Here is an 18,518-nt window from a genome sequence, read left to right as displayed (position 1 = left end):
TGTATAATCCACTGGTTATTCAATGGACCCCCATCAATATGATGCTTTGTGTTATTAGCTCAGATAAATTATCTTCTAATTTCTTTAATACTTTTCTCCCACCTGCTACTTCTGTACTGTCTTTCTGGAACTTGCATAGATTAGATAATGGACTGTACTTTTTTCAGTTTCATGTCACTATTCTCCTCCTTTATGTCTGGTATTCCCACGTCCCTAAACTCTCTGGCCTTTTTTAGGATAAGTAGGGCACCTCCTCAGATACTTCTGGTTTGGTTTCCTTCCTCCCAAGTCATGAATTATCATTTCTCCACCAATTATCCAATTTCTAGGAATATGTTGAAACTTTTTATCCCTTGAGGTCCTCATCCAGCCCTTTGCATGGGTTATCTATTATTTTTTTAAGTGCACTTTAAGAGCCTTGGGATACAGAGAAGGAAAATTGCTTAGGGTCAGTTTGCCATCTTGAACTGGCAGTGTCTAAATGTTTATTACATAGTTGAAGCTGCCTTTGCCATGTGACTTGTGCATTTCATGACTGTGTAACAGGACTATCTTTTTCTAAGTGTGAGGCATGTTTTTGATTCATTTAGCCAGTGCAAACTTTTAGAGACAAATTTAGAGTTCTCTGCTCTCTCAAAGCAATCAATACCACCTGCAGCAGACCTATACCCAGCAGGTCAAAACTTCTTCATTTCTGAAAATAACTAATTGTGCTTTTTAAATATCACTGAGAAAGAGGAAAGTGAAACAGTTGTTTGTATATCCTGTATTTTTCACTTCCAGCATAAGATTTAAGGAGTTATTTTTCGAAAAATAAAATTCTATTCTTCTTCCTTTAATGCCTTAAATGTCACAGAATTTCTATCTCCCCTTCCCCCATTTTAAAGCAAGCTAATTATTTATTTAAATTTTTTTTTAATGTTTATTGATTTTTAAGAGACAGAGTATGAGTGGAGGAGGGGCCGAGAGAGAGGGAGACACAGAATCCAAAGCAGGCTCCCGGCTCTGAGCTGTCAGCACAGAGCCCAACACGGGGCTTGAACTCATTAGCCATGAGATCACGACCTGAGCCAAATTCGGAGGTTTAACCAACTGAGCCACCCAGGCGCCCCACTGATTCTTTATTTTTATCTTTAAATTAATTTATAAGCAAATTTTCCTTATTTAGGTAGAATCTACACAAGTTCTCCTTTCCTTTCCCCCAGAAATCTGGACATTACTGTACTGGAAATGGACATACTAATTATGCAAAATTTACCAAAAAATCAGACACACTAATACAAAATTTAAGCCATCTGGGAACACCCTGGCACAAGCCATTCTCAATTCTTGAACTTTCCAGATGACTAAGGATTTACCTTTAAACATGGGCAGCAATCTTAACCATTACTCAAGAATATTTTAGCTGACTCCACATGTTTTAGCCCTTTTGTGAATGGACTGTTAAAAACATGATTGCCATTACACACATTATTGTACCAAATTGTAAGCTCTAATTAATATTCTCAGCTCTTGAGGTCCTGGATAATACACTTACCAGAGAAAAACTCAGGATATATAGCATTTGTTGAATGTATGTATGAATGAATGAATGAATACAGAAAGAAAGAAAGGCAGTACAATGACGCTCTTAGGTTCTGCTGGGGTATATGGACTCTTTTCCGTTATACCGAATGACCCCAGACTGCTGTGCTTCTGAGTTTTTGGGTCTGTTTGTAGTGTTCCTTTTTGCTCTTTCTTTAGATTCTCTTGTCTCAAATGTCTCTTGTTACGATTGTGTGTATACCTACCTCTAAAAATCCTTCTCTCTTCTTTAACTCACCACTTCTCATTTTTTTATTTAAACTGTTTAATTATTTTATTTATTTGAGAGAGACAGGGACAGCATGAGTGGGAAAGGGGCAACGAGAGAGGGAGAGAGAATCTCAAGCAGGCTCCGCTCTGCCAGCAGAGAGCCCGCTGCAGGGCTCGAACTCACAAAACCATGAGATCATGACCTGAGCTGAAACCAAGAGTTGGATGCTTAACTGACTGAGCCACACGGGTGCCCCAGATGGCTGTATATTAGTATTGCCTTCTTGCATTGTAAAAGCCAGCACCCACAAGGTAGTCATTCTCTTCCAACCACTTATTAAGTATGGATTTGGGACCAAGATCACTAAGCTTCTTATGGCAAATTTAAAAACAGCTCTGAGTTTCTGATTGGTTTTATTGGAGTTTAATGTACTGTTTGTGGATTTAAGTTCAATTTTGGTTGCTCAGACACTTCCTCCTGCCCTCATCCCCACTTTTTACTTCTATTTCAGAGAATAAGATTGCCAGATAGCTTATTTCTACATGGTGAACAATGCGCTAATTATTGGGGTAGAATTGTCTAATACGAATTACCTATATTTTCTAGATGGCAATACCTTTAGGTTCTATGAGCCCTGGGACTTTCAAAGCAAGCATAACTCCACATAAGTCGTGACAATTCAGAAGATGTAGTGTTTTCCTCAAAGTAAAACCAATATATTTTTTATGATAATTCCAGAAAAGTTTGCCATGCAATGTAAGCATGAATATAATCACCTAAAACTCTTGTACTGGAACCTCCATCTCTTTCATCAAGTTTTGATACTATTTATATCAGTAGCTTCGTCGCATAACAAATTACCCTAAAGTTAGAGGCTTTTAACAACAACTATTGGGGTGCCTGGGTGGCTCAGTCAGTTGACCGTCTGGCTTCAGCTCAGGTCATGATCTCACAGCTTGTGGGTTAGAGCCCTGTGTTGGACTCTGTGCTGAGAGCTCAGAGCCTGGAGCCTCTTCAGATTCTGTGTCCCCCTCTCTCTCTGCCTCTCCCCTGCTCTCTGTCTCTCTCTCTCTCTCTCTCTCTCTCTCACACACACACACACACACACATTAAAAACATTTTAAATAATAAAAAAATAAACAACAACAATTTATGTTTCTGAGCATCTACAAGTCCTCTGAGTGATTCTGTTGGTGTGAGCTGGGCTCACTTATGCACCTGCAATCAGCTATAGGTTGCCTGAACAGTTCTGTTAATCTTGGGCTCTCTCTCACATGTCTGTCTGGGGTCTTGGTGGGCACTGCTAGGCTGAATTTGCTCTGCCCTACATGTTTCCCCTCACGCAAGCTAGCTTGGACATACTATGGTGGAAAAGGGAAAAGAGTAAAAGACACCAGAAGCATGCCAGTTTTCTTGAGGTCTAGACTCTGGAATTCACACATCAATTTTGCTGCATTCTATTGGTCAGTCCGTGCAAGTCACAAGAATAGCCCAGATTCAAGGAGTGAGCAAAATAGACTCCCTCTCTCGATGGAAGGAACTGCAAAGTCACATTGCAACAGACATGGATACAGAGAGAAGTAGAAAATTGGGGTCAAATTGCAATCAATGTTAACATTATTTATGTTTTTGAAAGCAAGGAAAAAGCCACTCCATTTTATTTTAACATTCCCCATTTCGTTTCACTCCTTCTAGTTAATGCTGATACCACCTATTTATGTTTCATTTTTCCCTATTCCCATCTCTTTGCCTTTGATATGCAATACCTTAAAGAAGAAGATGCCTCAAAACGCATTTTTATATATACCAAAGGGAAAGTAAAGTTTGCTGAACATTTGCTACAAAAGAAAAAAGTGCAACAACTCACGATCTTAAAGGGTGTTTTACAGCCTACTTCCATTGTGAGTTGGAAGTGGTCAGCTGACTGTTGCCTTTGATCTCAGTCAAGTCACAGGCACGGTTGCCCTAGCAGAATGAAACGCCAGGTGATAAATGCAGCAGAAAGTTGTCAACACAGATGTCTGAGTTTAATATTTTAGCTGTGGGTGATACAGAGCCTCCAACTGGAAAACAGGATGATCAGATAGCTCTGTGAACCGTCGGTAGCTAGGTCTGGAATAACACCACGTGAATGGTGTGCCCTGGTGATCTTTAGCCAACACAGACACATTAATTAACCTCAGGAGATGTTTAGGTAGCGTGATTTTTTTAAATCAACCTGTGCAAGGAGCTCTGAAACTTGCTCTCAAATCTCTTAGGAAGGACAAAGATGACTCCTTCATTATGCCCTGAATTTCCCCCCATCTGACCTGAAGGAGTGATGTTTAGCTGTTTCCATGGGAGTGGGAGGGTTAGAGATTTTATTGTCACTTAATTGGGAATTGCATGACTAAAAACAGGAAGCACTGTTTAGCAATCAAGTGATCTAACATAATGGTACCCTTAGGGATTACTTAATATTTTAATGTAATTCTAAAATTTATGAAGAACTTTTGAGCCTGATTTTCATAGAAATCAAGCTTACTATATTTGAAGCAGTCTTCTCTGATGGATAAATTTCAGAATACAATACTTTGGGCTGTTTTCAAAAGTCAGACAGGCACAGTGCCCAGGTCATTGGCTCTCAGAGCAATATTGTGAAAATAAATTCACAGTGGCTGCTGTTCACGTACAATCTTTCCACAACCCAGTATGCATCAAAATTTAGTTTCTTCTTATACTTTAAACTGCTTCCTTTTTTTAAAATTTTTTTTTAACGTTTATTTACTTTTGAGACAGAGAGAGACAGAGCATGAATGGGGGAGGGTCAGAGAGAGAGGGAGACACAGAATCTGAAGCAGGCTCCAGGCTCTGAGCCGTCAGCCCAGAGCCCGACGCGGGGCTCGAATCCACAAACTGTGAGATCATGACCTGAGCCGAAGTCAACTGACTGACCCACCCAGGCGCCCCTAAACTACTTCCTTAAAAACTTCTAATCTATTAGCAATAATGAGTATTAATTGGAATATCCAATTGTTGAGATTCCTCATCAAGATGACAAAAACTACAGTTTTAAAAGAACCTCAGGCCACCTGGTGGATCTTTTGTTAAATTGTTGGAAATCTCTAGGGGTCAGACAACCTAGCCTACATCAGCAATTTATTTTTCACCCAACAACACTTACAGTTGTGAAATTATGTCCCTTTATAACTTACCTTCATCCTCATACAATTTTATTTCATAATACACACACACACACACACACACATACACATACATGCACACATTCATGCAATGTACAATAGTTGGCCCGTCTCTGCCAGATAGAGATACATTATAAATAAAATAAATACCAAAAAGTAGATTTCATACATATTGTTAAAATCTTTTAATGTATATTTATATTTGAGAGAGAGAGACAGAGCACAAGTGGGGGAGGGGCAGAGAGGGAGGGAGACACAGAATCTGAAGCAGGCTCCAGGCTCTGAGCGGTCAGCACAGAGCCGGACTTGAGACTCGAACCCATGAACCATGAGATCATGACCTGAGCTGAAGTCAGAGGCTTAACTGACTGAACCACCCAGGTGCTCCAATTTTATATATATTATTGAGTCATCCTAGAGCCTTCTTTACTCCAAGAAAGATACTTTCATTTCTTGATAGGTCCCATCTTATTTTAATTTGAAAGTAAAAATTAGGTTACATGGAATAAATGGTAACATAGGAGAAGCCAGCTCTCCAGCCTTCCTCCCCACAGAGATAATAATTAGACACTATCCATGAACAAAAACAGCTCTGGGAGAGCTCTTGAGTCCACTTAGGACACTTTAGAAACACAGTTGAACAAAAAAACTGAGATTGATAACACAACAAGAGAAGGAAAACAAATTCATTTTGCCGCATCATCCCATCTCCCAGGCCACCATTGTTAACACCAAGAAGGAACTTCCCAGTTAGAAAGAGTTTCTCTCATCCGAAGAATGGGCGAAGTGACCAGCTTCCCCAGCCTTCTGGGACACTGCATAAAGGTTCCGTTTCACCTTTACCCCACCCAGACCTGCAAAGTTGAGATGTATTGAGCCAGCTAAGAATATGGAAGAAAAACAGAGGCTGTTATTAGCAAACACAGAGCAGCAGCCATTGTTCATAGAGACCTGCTCTGCAGAAGAACTCAGTAGATTTTGCCACTGATGAGGCCAAAGGCCAGCACAGCTGCCATGGACCCCGTGCACATCTCTCTAACTTTTGCCCCGAGGATATTCATTTGCTGATGCTGGCTGCTTGAGTTCTCCTGCTCCCTTCCCCCTCCCATCCTTACCAGAGCCTGGGACCAGCACCTGCAGCCATTGAAGTCTCTGTGGCTGGACAAGTGTTGAGACGCACCCACCGAAATCCCTGCCCATCCCCACCAGAGCCCAGGAGCCATGCTCACAGCCAGCTCTAGCTTCTGCAGCTGCACAAATTCAAGACATCAGTCTAGGACCCCCTAGCTGACCCCACTACTATACTTGATCTGAAGGCTAGCCCCTTCAGCTGTGTACCTGCCCACCACTGGCCTGACACCAGTCGTTGGCTTCCACTGCGGCCATCAAGCACAGGGGAAGAGTATATAGCCATGGGTGCTGCATCAACAACTAGGGCCTTTGCAGCTGCTTGTGGACCCAGATCAAGCCCCATCTTCCATCACTGGCTGGCACCACCATGCCTACCTATAACTAACCCCTCTGGCTTTATATGTGTACACTCCCAGCCTGAACCTGTCACCAGCCTCCACTGCAGTGTGCATTCCTGTGAGGAGCGTATGCAACCATAGGAGAGCACACCAACATCCAGGTCCTCTGCAGCTGCTAGTGAGCCCATAGTTAGCCCCGGTCCTTGTTACCTGTTCTGGTGCCCATCATTACGAGTGTGTCTACAGCTGACCCCAGCCACTACATAGGCACCTGCAGCTGGCCCCTGTAGTCAAGTGTGTGTATTATACCACCAGTTCTGGACACCACCACTGCCTACCCTGATCTTCAACTACTGGAACTGGAGGTGCTATTTCGAACCCCAACAGCCCTTACAGACATTGAAGACTCCCCACAGTGCTCACTAAGGACCACATAGTTATTGATGCCATGGATAGATCAAATGATAGGTCATAAAACAAGTCTTAGCAAATTTAAGAAGGCTGAAATCCGAAGTGTCTTTTCTGACCACAATGGTACAAAACTAGAAATCAATAGCAGGAGGAAACTGGAAATTTTACAAATACATGGAGATTAAATAACACATTCCTGAATAACCAATGGATCAAAAAAGAAATCAAAGGTAAATCAAGAAATATCCCTAAACAGACAAAAATGGAAACCCAATATGTCAAAAGTGATGGGATGCTGCAAAAGCAGTTCTATGAGGGAAGTTCATAGCAATACATGCCTACATTAAGAAACAACTCAAATAAGCAACCTCACTTTAATCCTCAAAGAATTAGAAATAGAACAACAAACTGCTAGCCCAAAGTTAGCAGAAGGAAGGAAATAAAGATCAGAGCAAAAATAAATAAAACAAACACCAGAGAAATAACAGAAAAGATCAATGAAACTAAGACCTGGTATTTTTGTAAAGATAAGCAAAATTGACAAAAGTTTAGCTATACTAACTCATAATAAAAGAGATACGCCTCAAATTAATAAAACCAGAAATGAAAGAGACATTATAACTGATGTCACAGAAATACAAAGGATCATGAGAGAATACAAACTGGATAACCCAGAAGAAATGGATAAATTCTTAGAAACATACAATCTACCAAGGCTGAATCATGAAGAAATACAAAATCTGAACAAACCAAAAAAAGAGTAAGGAGATTGAATCAATAATCAAAAACCTCCCAACATAGAAAACTCTAGGACCAGATAGTTTCACTGGTGAATCCAACCAAACATTTAAAGAAGAATTAACCCCAACCTTTCCCAAACTTTTCCAAAAAATTGAGGAGAAGGGAACATTCCCAAATTCATATTATGAAGCCAGTATTATCCTGATACCAGGGCCAGATAAGGACATCACAAGATAAAAAAAATTATAGGCTAATGAACACAGATGCCAAGATTCTCAACAAAATACTAATAAACCAAATTCAACAGCACACTAAAAGGATTGCATGCCATGGTCAAGGGGTATTTGTCCCTGGGATTCAAAGATTATTCAATATACACAAATCAACAAATGTAATATATCACATTAATAGAAAGATAAAAATCATATGGTCATCTCAATAGATGTTGAAAAAGCATTTGACAAAATTCAATATCCTTTCAGGATAAAAATTCTCATAAATTGGGTATAGAATGAAAATGCTTCAACACAATAAAGGCCATACATTGACAAACCCACAGCTAATATCATACTCAATGGTGAAAGGTTGAAAGCTTTTTCTCTAACATCAGGAACAGGACAACGGTGCCCCCTCTCATCACTTCTATTCAACAGAGTACTGGAAGTCCTAGCCAGAGCAATCAGGCAAGAAAATTAAATAAAAGACATCCAAATAGTAAAGGAAAATTAAAATTGTCTTTGTTTGTAGATGATATGATCTTGCATAGAGAGAATTGTCAAGACTCCACCCAAAAAAAGCTAGAACTAATCAATGAATTCAGTAAAGTTGCAGGATACAAAAATCAAAAACAGTTGTGTTTCTATACACTAACAACAAAAGATCTAAAAAAGAAACAAAATGCTCCCATTCACAATAGCATCAAAAATAACAAAATCCTTAGGAATAAATTTAACCAAGGTGGTGAAATATCTGTATACTGACAACTACAAGAATTGAATGAAAGAAACTGAAAAAGATAGAGACAAATGGTAAGATATCCTGTGTTATGCATCAGGAGAATTAATAGTAAGAATGTCCATATTATCCAAAGCCATCTATAGATTCAATGCAATGCCTATCAAAATACCAATGACACTTTTCACAGAAATAGAATAAACAATTCTAAAATCTGTATAGAGCCACAAAAGACCCCGAGTAGCCAAAGCAATCCTGAGAAAGAACAAAGTTAGAGGCAAACTATGCTACAAAGCTATAGTAATCAAAACAGTATGGTGCTGGCGTAAAAGCAGACACATGGACCAATGAAACAGAATTGAGAGCCTAGAGATAAACCCCCATATATGGTCAACTAATATTTGACAAGAGAGCCAAGAATACTCAGTGGAGGGGAAAAGATAGTCTCTTCAGTAAGTGGTGCTTGGAAAACTGGATAACTACATGCAGAAGAATGAAATTATTCTATCTGACACTACTCGCAAACATGAACTTGAAATGGATTAAAGACATGACTGTAAGACCTGAAACCATAAAACTCCTAGAAGAAAACATAAGGAAAAAAACTCCTTGATGTTAGTCTTGGCAGTGATTTCCTGGATATGACACCAAAACCACAAACAATAAAAGCAATAATTTATAAGTGGGACTACATCAAATAGACAAAAAGCTTCTACACAATGAAGGAAATGACAAACAAAATGAAAAAGCAACCTACTGAATGGGGTAAAATGTTTGCAAATCATACATTGGATAAGGGGTTAATATCCAAAATATATAAAGAGCCTCCTAAAACTCAATAGCAAAATCAAGAAATCCAGGGCAGAGGGGGCACCTGGGTAGCTCAGCCGGTTAAGTGTCTGACTTCGACTCAGGTCATGGTCTCGCAGTTCGTCAGTTCAAGTCCTGCATCGGGCTCTCTGCTGTCAGCACGGAGCCTGTTTCAGATCATCTGTCCTCCTCTATCTCTGCCCAACCCCCCCCCCCAATAAATAAACATTTTAAAAAATTGTCAGAGGAATTAAATAGACAGTTTTCCAAAGAAGACATATAAATGGGCAACAGGTACATGAAAAGGTTCTCAACATTACTCATCATCAGAGAAATGCAAATCAAAACCATCATGAGATATCACCTTGCACCTGTTAGAATGGCTATCATCAAAAAGGCAAGAGATGACGAGTGTTGGCAAGAGTGGGGAGAAAAGGGACCCCTTGTGCACTGTTGTTGGGAATGTAAATTGGTGCAGCCACTATGGAAAACAATATGCAGGTTCTTCAAAAAATTAAAAATAGAACTACCCTATGATCCAGCAATCCCACTTCTGGGCATATATCCAAAAGAATTGAAATTATTATCTCATAGAGATATCTGCATTCCCGTGTTTACTGCAGCATGATTTCACAACAGCCAAGATGTGGAACAACCTAAGTGCCCATCGACAGATGAATTGATAAAGAAAACGTTACATATATATAATATTTATATATATTTATATTTATATATAATATTTATAATATTATAAAATATATAAAATATTTGTATATATAATAATATAATAATACTCCATTGTGTATGGAATAACATTTTTCTTTCTCAGTCATGAGAAGGAAGGAAATACTGCAATTTGCAACAACCTGGATGAACCTTGAGGGCATTATGTTAAGTGAAATAAGTCAGACAAAGAAAGACAAATGCGGTATGATCTCACATATATATGGAATCTAAAGAAGCCGAACTCAGAGAAACAGTGGTTACTAGGTGCTGGGGTGTGGGGGAAATGGAGAGATATTGGTTAAAGTGTACAAATTTACAGTTACAAGATGAAAATGTTCTGGGGATCTAAGGTACAGCATGGTGACTATGGCTAATAATACTGTATTGTATACTTGGATGTTGCTAAGAGACTAAATCTTAAATGTGTTCACCAAAAAAAAAAATCATTGGTAAGTACGTGATGAGATGGAGGTGTTAGCTAACACTACGGTGGTAATCATTTTGCAATATATAAATATATCGAATCAACTCTTTGTACATCTTAAACTTACATAATGTTATATGTCAATTATATCTCAAAAAAATCTAGGAAAAAAAGAAAAGAAATTGGCAGATTACTGAGGTTTCAGAATACAGATATTTTGTAACCATCATTGTAAAAATTGATTCAGTGAAATTTCATTAATGTATGCTAAAACGACTGGGTAAAAGGCTATTGGAGAAAATGAGATTTGTAAGGTCCCAAAGTATTCCCCAAATGTGACTTACTAGTTACAGAAGTAAAATGAAACCTTTCCATTTATACAGAGAAACCTGGTGATCAAACTTAATACCATCAATAACAGGACCAACTGACAATGGCTACCCTCTAACGCAGTGCACTGAGGATACAACGTCACTTGTACATAGCCTAGAGAGTAAACGTTGGTTCTGTGACAGTGTTAAATTTCTTGGATTTGTTCACTGCCTTGTGGTTATATAGGTAAAAGTTGTTCTTTGGAAAAACTTTCTTTGGTGAATCATCATGTGGTATGCTTTAAATATCTTACAATTTTATTGGTCAATTATACCTCAATAAAGCTAAAGAAACATTATAAATAAATATAAATAAATAAAAGTAATAAAAATTAACGTGAATTGGGTTAACCAGCGTTTCTTAAAAGTTTTTAAATGTTTATTTTTTTGGGGGGGGGCGGGTAGGGGCTGAGAGGGAGGCACAGAATCCGAAGCAGATTCCAGACTCTGAGCTGTCAGCACAAGCCTGATGTGAGGCTCAGACTAGGGGTTCTTTGTCTTTGAGAGATTCTTTCCACAAGGTGAGGTGACACTGTATTGTCTCCTACCACTGCTGTGAGGGTCCCTAGGACATGAGCAATAGAACTCAGTACCCAGTTTTCCCTTCCCAACCCATAAATCATGACATGTTTGGCATGTCACGTGCAAAAACACAGACTCTCAACCCCACTGGGGCAGAGCAAATCTTTGCTGTTTGAATCCACCCTTTAATAAGAAGAAGATCAATAACACAGACACCAACAGAAGCTCATCAGTTTTAATAGTTGAGCACGGTTTTAACAGTTCTTCCTAGGATTATATCCCAGAGCCCCCCCTCCCCACCAAAGTACTCAAATACAGCACCTACAAGTATTCAAATTTCATAAATGCAATATTGCAAAAGCAGGAGAACTCAGAGAAGCCTTCATAGCGTTGAGATTAAAAACAATGCTTAATCATCCTCTTGGTACCTGTTGCTAAGCGCTAAATACTAAAAGCTGAAAAAGCTGTATTGGCAGCTGGCAGCTAGCTGCTTGGGAGAAGAATATGGTAATGGCGAGCACTTTCACACTTCATTTTTCATCTCATAACCAGGATAACACAGGACAGGGCTCTCTGGTTTGGTAACTATTCTGGTATCAAGGTAAAAAACCCTGGAGAAATATTTTCAGAGCCACAAATGGAGTTGGTTTTACTCATGCCACAGGGTTAGAGACGGCCAGGATTCTCAGAATTTTCAGAACCGTGATTGCTTCTTCACACATTGGTATAAAAAACCGAAACTATGAGCACAGAGCCTGAGTCATAGTAAATAGCACAATAAAAATTTGGTGAATGAATCAAGTGATACCTGGGTTTCAGTATGAACAGGCTGGACCTAAGTTTCTCTAAGTAAAAACCTTCCTGGGACATTCTGGGGAGGCAACATTCTCACAGCAAGCCTGACTTGTTGGGACCCGCCCTCAGTGACCTGCATGTCCCGGGAGCCCAAAGGAACAACTGAGTTATTACTACTTCATCCCAGTCCAATGGATGGCATATGCCCATCCAGCGTCAAAATTTGCAACCAGAATCTCAGATTCAATACCACGTGTAATCAAAACAAAATGAATTATGTGTAAGCCTCCTTCAATTACATTCAATACATAACAAGACTAAGAAATCTAGGGTGGAAAGTGACCAGTGTGAGACCTTTTTTGCTTTCTTTCATTCTCCTGTTCTCTTCCCCCTTCCCTCACCCTTTCCTCCTAAACCAGTCTTGTGCCCTTCCCCCAGCTTTCTTTTCTTCCTTCCTCATTACCAAAGTAGTTCTAAATATCTGTGGCTTCAGAGGGTGGGGCAAATAAAGCTGTTTTAGTTTCCAGAAATAGAAGCAGTTCTAAGAAAAAAACCAACTGTTTCTGGCCACACTAACAGTGATTTAGAGGCTCTCTCTTGAACTCATGGATATCTAGAACATTCTATGGGGTGTGAATTCAATAGCTACACAGTAAAGCTGGGGACTTTCATTTCTAGGGCATGAATTTGTTGATGGTGATGATGATGATGATGACGATATGACAATAAAACATTAGCCACACAAATAAGAGACATTTTGTGTGTGTATTTAAATAAAACAAGGGATAGATGCTTTTTAAAAGCAGATGGGCACATCACATACCTATTTGTCCCAGTTCTTAGTTTAAGGCAGCCTGGTATCATGGAAAGACCACAAAACCCGGAGCGACGTGCACTAGGTCCAAGCTTCATACTGTTAAGGAAGTTACTTCACCATTTCGAGTCCCTATTTTTTTTATCCTAAATACTGAGCCCAGGAATCCTTGTCCTACCTTTCTCTGGCATTACTGTGAGTGAAAAATGAAATACAGTTTGTAAAAGTGCTCTGAAAACCATAAAGCCCCATACAAATGCAAATTACCACTATCAAATGATCTTTGACACCTTTGACATCCCTTTCAGGGAAAACCTGCACATTGTAACTTCATTTTCTCTCTCTTTTTAAGGGGGGAACTTACATTATCAACTAGCATTATTGGGTTGGGTACTTGGCAGCATAATCCTCACTGATTTTCTCGTGGAAGAGACCAGTTAGAAGTTTTCCTTGTTGAAAATGAAATGCACTCCCCGAGGGCCAGACTCAGAGTTGGAGATGCACTGTTTACTGAGGGTTTCCGCCAAGGCTTCAGGTCCGCAGAGGAAAACTCCTATTCTGGTACTTTGGGGAAAGAAAGGAAAAATAAACCGTTTTAGGCTTTTGGATGAGATAGACTACAAAGCACGTGGGGGAATCTCTTATTTCCCTCTGCCCCTGTGTCTTTTCCACTAATGGCAGAGTTCAGATTACCCTGCAGGAGAGTGGTTCAGCCCTGGTTGTGGCGACAGCTTCAAAAGGCAGTTGACCGCCCTGGGAAATGACATTCAAGTAGAGTTTACAGAGACCTCTACCACAGAGAAAATGGTGGTGAATTCGTGAGTCTGTGGGCTACTTCACTTCAGGGCTCTATGTCCCCAAACCGTCTCCAACATCTTGAAATCAGGAACAAATCTGGTTTAGGTTCACCAACTCGGCCAACAGCTTGGTGGGGATTCATCTCTCTGTGTTTTAGATTCTAAAGTCACGTTCCTCGGGGCGCCTGGGTGGCTCAGTCGGTTAAGCGGCCGACTTCGGCTCAGGTCATGATCTCGCGGTCTGTGAGTTCGAGCCCCGCGTCGGGCTCTGTGCTGACAGCTCAGAGCCTGGAGCCTGTTTCAGATTCTGTGTCTCCCTCTCTCTGACCCTCCCCCATTCATGCTCTGTCTCTCTCTGTCTCAAAAATAAATAAACGTTAAAAAAATTAAAAAAAAAAAGTCTCGTTCCTCAAGGTGTGGTTCCAGACCAGTAGCCTCCTAGTCTGCTTTTTAAGAATGTAGGTTCTCGACTCCCACCCCAGACTTACTAAATCAGCATGCGCATTGTGAAAAGATCCCCAAGTGATTTATATGCTCATTAAAGCGTACAAAGCAATGGCCTGAAGGGTGTGTTCTTGGTGATTCTTGAGTTTATCGTGAGTTCTAGTAAGATAGAGGATCCCCTCAAAGTTTCAGAACGGCTAAAGCTTTAATGAAGGCAGAAAGGACCTTAGGATGTCTGTCAACTTATGATTTTAGACCCCAAAACTAAAACTGAAAGTGGGGATGGTGTCTCCTTAATAATAAAAGTATGAATCGTATTAAATTAGAAGAAGTAGATACACTGGTGAAATTTAGGAGCTGAAAGAAAAGAACCAAGTTACAACCCTTCTTAGGAGGAAAAGGTTCAGAAACGTGGAGGTGGGGGGCCCAAGCATCTTTGTTTATAATAATTCTCCAGGTAATTTTCGTGTGATTTAAAGACTCTCTTGTAAAGTCATACATATCTAGAAAATTTTAGTGGGTGTGAAGATAGTAACCTAGGTGTTTTGGTTTTCAGAGCACACAAATCGAGCCGTGTTTGAGAGTTGCTGCTTTAGGCAGGCCATGGGCCTCAAGAACACTGTGGTGGGGGGCTCCTTACTTTGGGTGTTGACTTGCAATTGTCTTGAATTCATTATCCCAGTTGGGCCGTCCATACAAGGTCTTTTGTTTCAGGCCTGTGATCACGTCTTTCTCTTCATCGTGATGCACAGCAAAGTGATTGGCCTGTAGGAAAGGACATGAATTCACAAAGCAGAGACATGCTATAAAAAAACCCATATTAACTATATATATATGTATATATATATATATACATATATATATAGTTGAATATATATATATATATATATATAGTTGAATATATACATATATATATCGTTGAAGGCTAGAAGGTAAACAAATATGAAAAAACTGGGTCTCCTCAGGTAACTTACAATCTAGAAGGGCAGACCTTTAGGAGAATTGCTAAGAACTAAAACAGATTAAAATGCACTGATATTTTGGTAACACAATGAGACAACAAATCAAGTCTAAAGTTAGTCTGTGTGTGTGTGTGTGTGTGTGTGTGTACACACACAGTTACATGTTGTTTTCTGCTACCCTTCTAGGGAGCCTCAGTTTGAACAACAAATATTTTTCATAAAAGTGGTTAATTAAATGTATTTAAAACTTAAATCAGATTTTAAATTCACTGTACAGGGGATGGATGATGGGCTAAGAAGTGTGGCCAGTCTGGTTTCATAACCCTGTAGAGACCAGTTTTGTAAAGCAAAATAATTGTTTTTCAATGCAAATACATTTCCCATTTAAAAAATGGTGCGTGAGTTTTTAAATAATAAAACTGCCAAGTGATTTATGTATTATATATTTTCCCCCGGTCTCATTTTGATCAAATATTTGTTGTTGTTTTGCTTTTAAAATTACAGAAGTGGCATTGCAAAATCCCATTTTTCTAGAGCAGCACTTTTCATGGTCATGTGTCCCTGGATCCACACTTGCAACCAGACTCATCTAAGACCCAGAGAGTCTATGATAAACAATACACCAAAACCCAAATGAGAAACCAGTTTTCACAAACACCAGGCGCCAATGTGTGGCTATGGCCAGTAGAGACACTGGCCAGTGATAGGCAGACACTCTTGCCTTAGCTCCTTACACAGGGGGGATAGCTTCTGTTGCTTCCAGGCCAAGTAATTAATGTTTGCTTATTTAGAAAGATGTTACCCCCTAGGAATCATTAACTTGTTTCAGAGTTTCTCAGTGTCAACACTTTTGACATTTGAAGCCAGATAGTTCTTTGTTGCAGGGGCTGTCTTATAAATTGTAGAATGCTTTCATTGCAAACATGAAATTTTGCAATGTGCCTGGAGGGAGGGGTATGTGTTTGTGTGTGTGTGTGTGTGTGTGTGTGTGTAATGTGTTATGTCTCATGCATTACATAGTATACTATACCCATATATATATATATATGTACACACATACATATATGCTACATACATACATATATACATATATACACAATATATATCATCTTCATTAACTATATTTCAATATATTATCAAATATAAATGATAATCATGAACTCTTGGGAGTTGTTAAGAGTGCAGGCTCTGGAACATTCTGCCTCTGCCTCTTACTAGTTCAGTACCTTTGGACAAACGACCTAACCTGTTCTGGGCTTTGGTTTTCTCACCTATAAAGTATGAATAATAACAGTAGCTGTTTCATAGGGCTGTTGTTAGGATTGAATTAGACAATCTATTTAAACACTAATAAAAGTACCTAGCACATAGTATTGGCTTAATAACTATGAGCAGTTATTATTACTACTTATTAAATGTATTGTGTATATTGAAAAACACACATAAACATAAAATTAGAGGAATATGTGTGTGTATACTGATATAAAGGTAGAGATATATAGAGAGAGAGATATAAAGAGAGGTGGATCATCTTGTCCACCTGGGTTGAGTCCCCTGGTAGGAATGTGGCTTTAATACAGTCAAAGTCATGGCACCTATTCCCTTGTAGGTTCCTTAGCTTTGATCTGTTCCTCAGATACTAACTTTGAATCTAGGCCCGTTAGTCTGAACACGTGGGGATATTGAGTGAGGGTGGACAGGCTGGATCACTAAAATCCATCAACAGTTCTTGGTAAAAACGGTACACAAAATACTCCCATAACCAAAGGGAAGTCAGTCAGCCCTGGACACTGGGGGAAGGACCTGAGATCTGGGACGTCGCCCTCACCTGAGACTCATCCCAGCCGGTGAGGTAGATGTTATAGCTGAGGAAGCCGGCGTTATTCCTCTCCAGCATCTGGGTCTCCAGCAGCTGCAGCAAGTCGGCAAACCACTCAAAGGCGTGCGTGTCCCGGCAGAGCCAGTAGAAGTATATCTGCAAGAGCCACAGATCATGAAGCAGTCTAGATTTAAATAGGCCTTATCGCAACTGATATATGGATTTCTGCTCTTCCCCCCACTCGACTTTTTCCTGCTGCTCAGAATGCCTGGAAACATAGGTTTTCAGAAAGCGCTGGGCGTTTCATAAGCTAGCTCACATGAACCTGTGCTGGCCTTCACACTGGCAGGGCAGTACATCAATAGCTTGGTCTCGGAAGTACATGACTTAGGAAAAAACATTAGCTCCCCACTTTCCCTCTAGGTCTGCCCTTACCCACCCCAGATCCCTGGCTTCCTTTGTGCACAATAGGATCAGGCATTCCTGAGTTCCTCCTCCATACAGTAAAGAAAGGGGAGAATGAAAAGTCAAGGTACACTCCATGTCCCTATTAGAGGTTATCTCTATAGTTATTAGAATGACTCACGTTTCATTCGAGGTGTCCTTTACCAGGCAAGGAAACCAAATTTACATGTGACAAAAAAAATGCCCTGGGAATTTATTCTGAGGAGCTTCCCAGAAGAAAGTAAACGTTTCATGAAAGGACATGTCTCCTGCCCTCCCCTTGCAAACTAAAAAGTACTGGGGGACTGGAAATGCAATCAACCTCAATGTCTAACACATTGACATCTATTTCTATTGATATAGAAAAACTATATATATCTATATATATATATAGATATAGATATATAGATATATAGATATCTATATATATATATAGATATAGATATAGATATATAGATATATAGATATCTATATATATATATAGATATAGATATAGATATATAGATATATAGATATCTATATATATAAAACTATATATATCTATATCAATATTTCTATTGATATAGAAAAACTTTTCTATCATCCTCTCAATGGAACACGGAGGAATCATTAAAAAGGATCATTATAAAGCCTGTGACAACACTGAAAAACACCATAATATGTTTCTGCTAAAGCAGGACATGAAGGTATATGTACAAGTTTCCAGGAGTATGTAAACTTGTGGGGAAATATTGGAAGAGAATACACAAAAACAATAGCTACTGGACTGGGGTTGTGAATACTTTCTGCCGCATCTTCGTTTCTTGTGAATTTCTGCTAACGCTGTACGAGCATAGTACATTGCTTTCAATAATAGACCTGCTTCTATGAAAGCACATTTAACTTCTCAAATCGCCCTTTTATGAGAAGTCAGTCTCGCTGCAACCACGCAGAACTTGTCTTCACTTCCTTTGGTCTCTGCCAGCCTCTGCCCTGAAGTCTCTCTCAGGCTTCACTAGGCAGAACCTAACGACCTTATCCGAGCCCTGTGAAAAATGA

The 18,518-nt window shown here is 39.5% G+C and overlaps 1 protein-coding gene across 1 annotated transcript in view; it reads right to left on the bottom strand.

Moving 5' to 3' along the window:
- Positions 1–11,626: 11,626 nt before the first annotated feature.
- The window catches only part of LOC131503037 (cytochrome b-245 heavy chain), a 33,797-nt gene continuing 26,905 nt past the window's right edge, over positions 11,627–18,518 (bottom strand). The window contains exons 11-13 of the mRNA XM_058714373.1: positions 17,046–17,192; positions 14,896–15,020; positions 11,627–13,578 (exon numbers count right to left, since the gene is read on the bottom strand). Of these exons, the coding sequence (XP_058570356.1) occupies positions 13,452–13,578; positions 14,896–15,020; positions 17,046–17,192 (399 nt within the window). The 3' untranslated portion in view covers positions 11,627–13,451. The remainder of the gene's footprint in view (positions 13,579–14,895; positions 15,021–17,045; positions 17,193–18,518) is intronic.

This window comes from Neofelis nebulosa, chromosome X, assembly GCF_028018385.1.
Source record: "Neofelis nebulosa isolate mNeoNeb1 chromosome X, mNeoNeb1.pri, whole genome shotgun sequence".
Taxonomy (NCBI): domain Eukaryota; kingdom Metazoa; phylum Chordata; class Mammalia; order Carnivora; family Felidae; genus Neofelis; species Neofelis nebulosa.
This window is presented reverse-complemented; position numbering and strand designations above follow the sequence as displayed.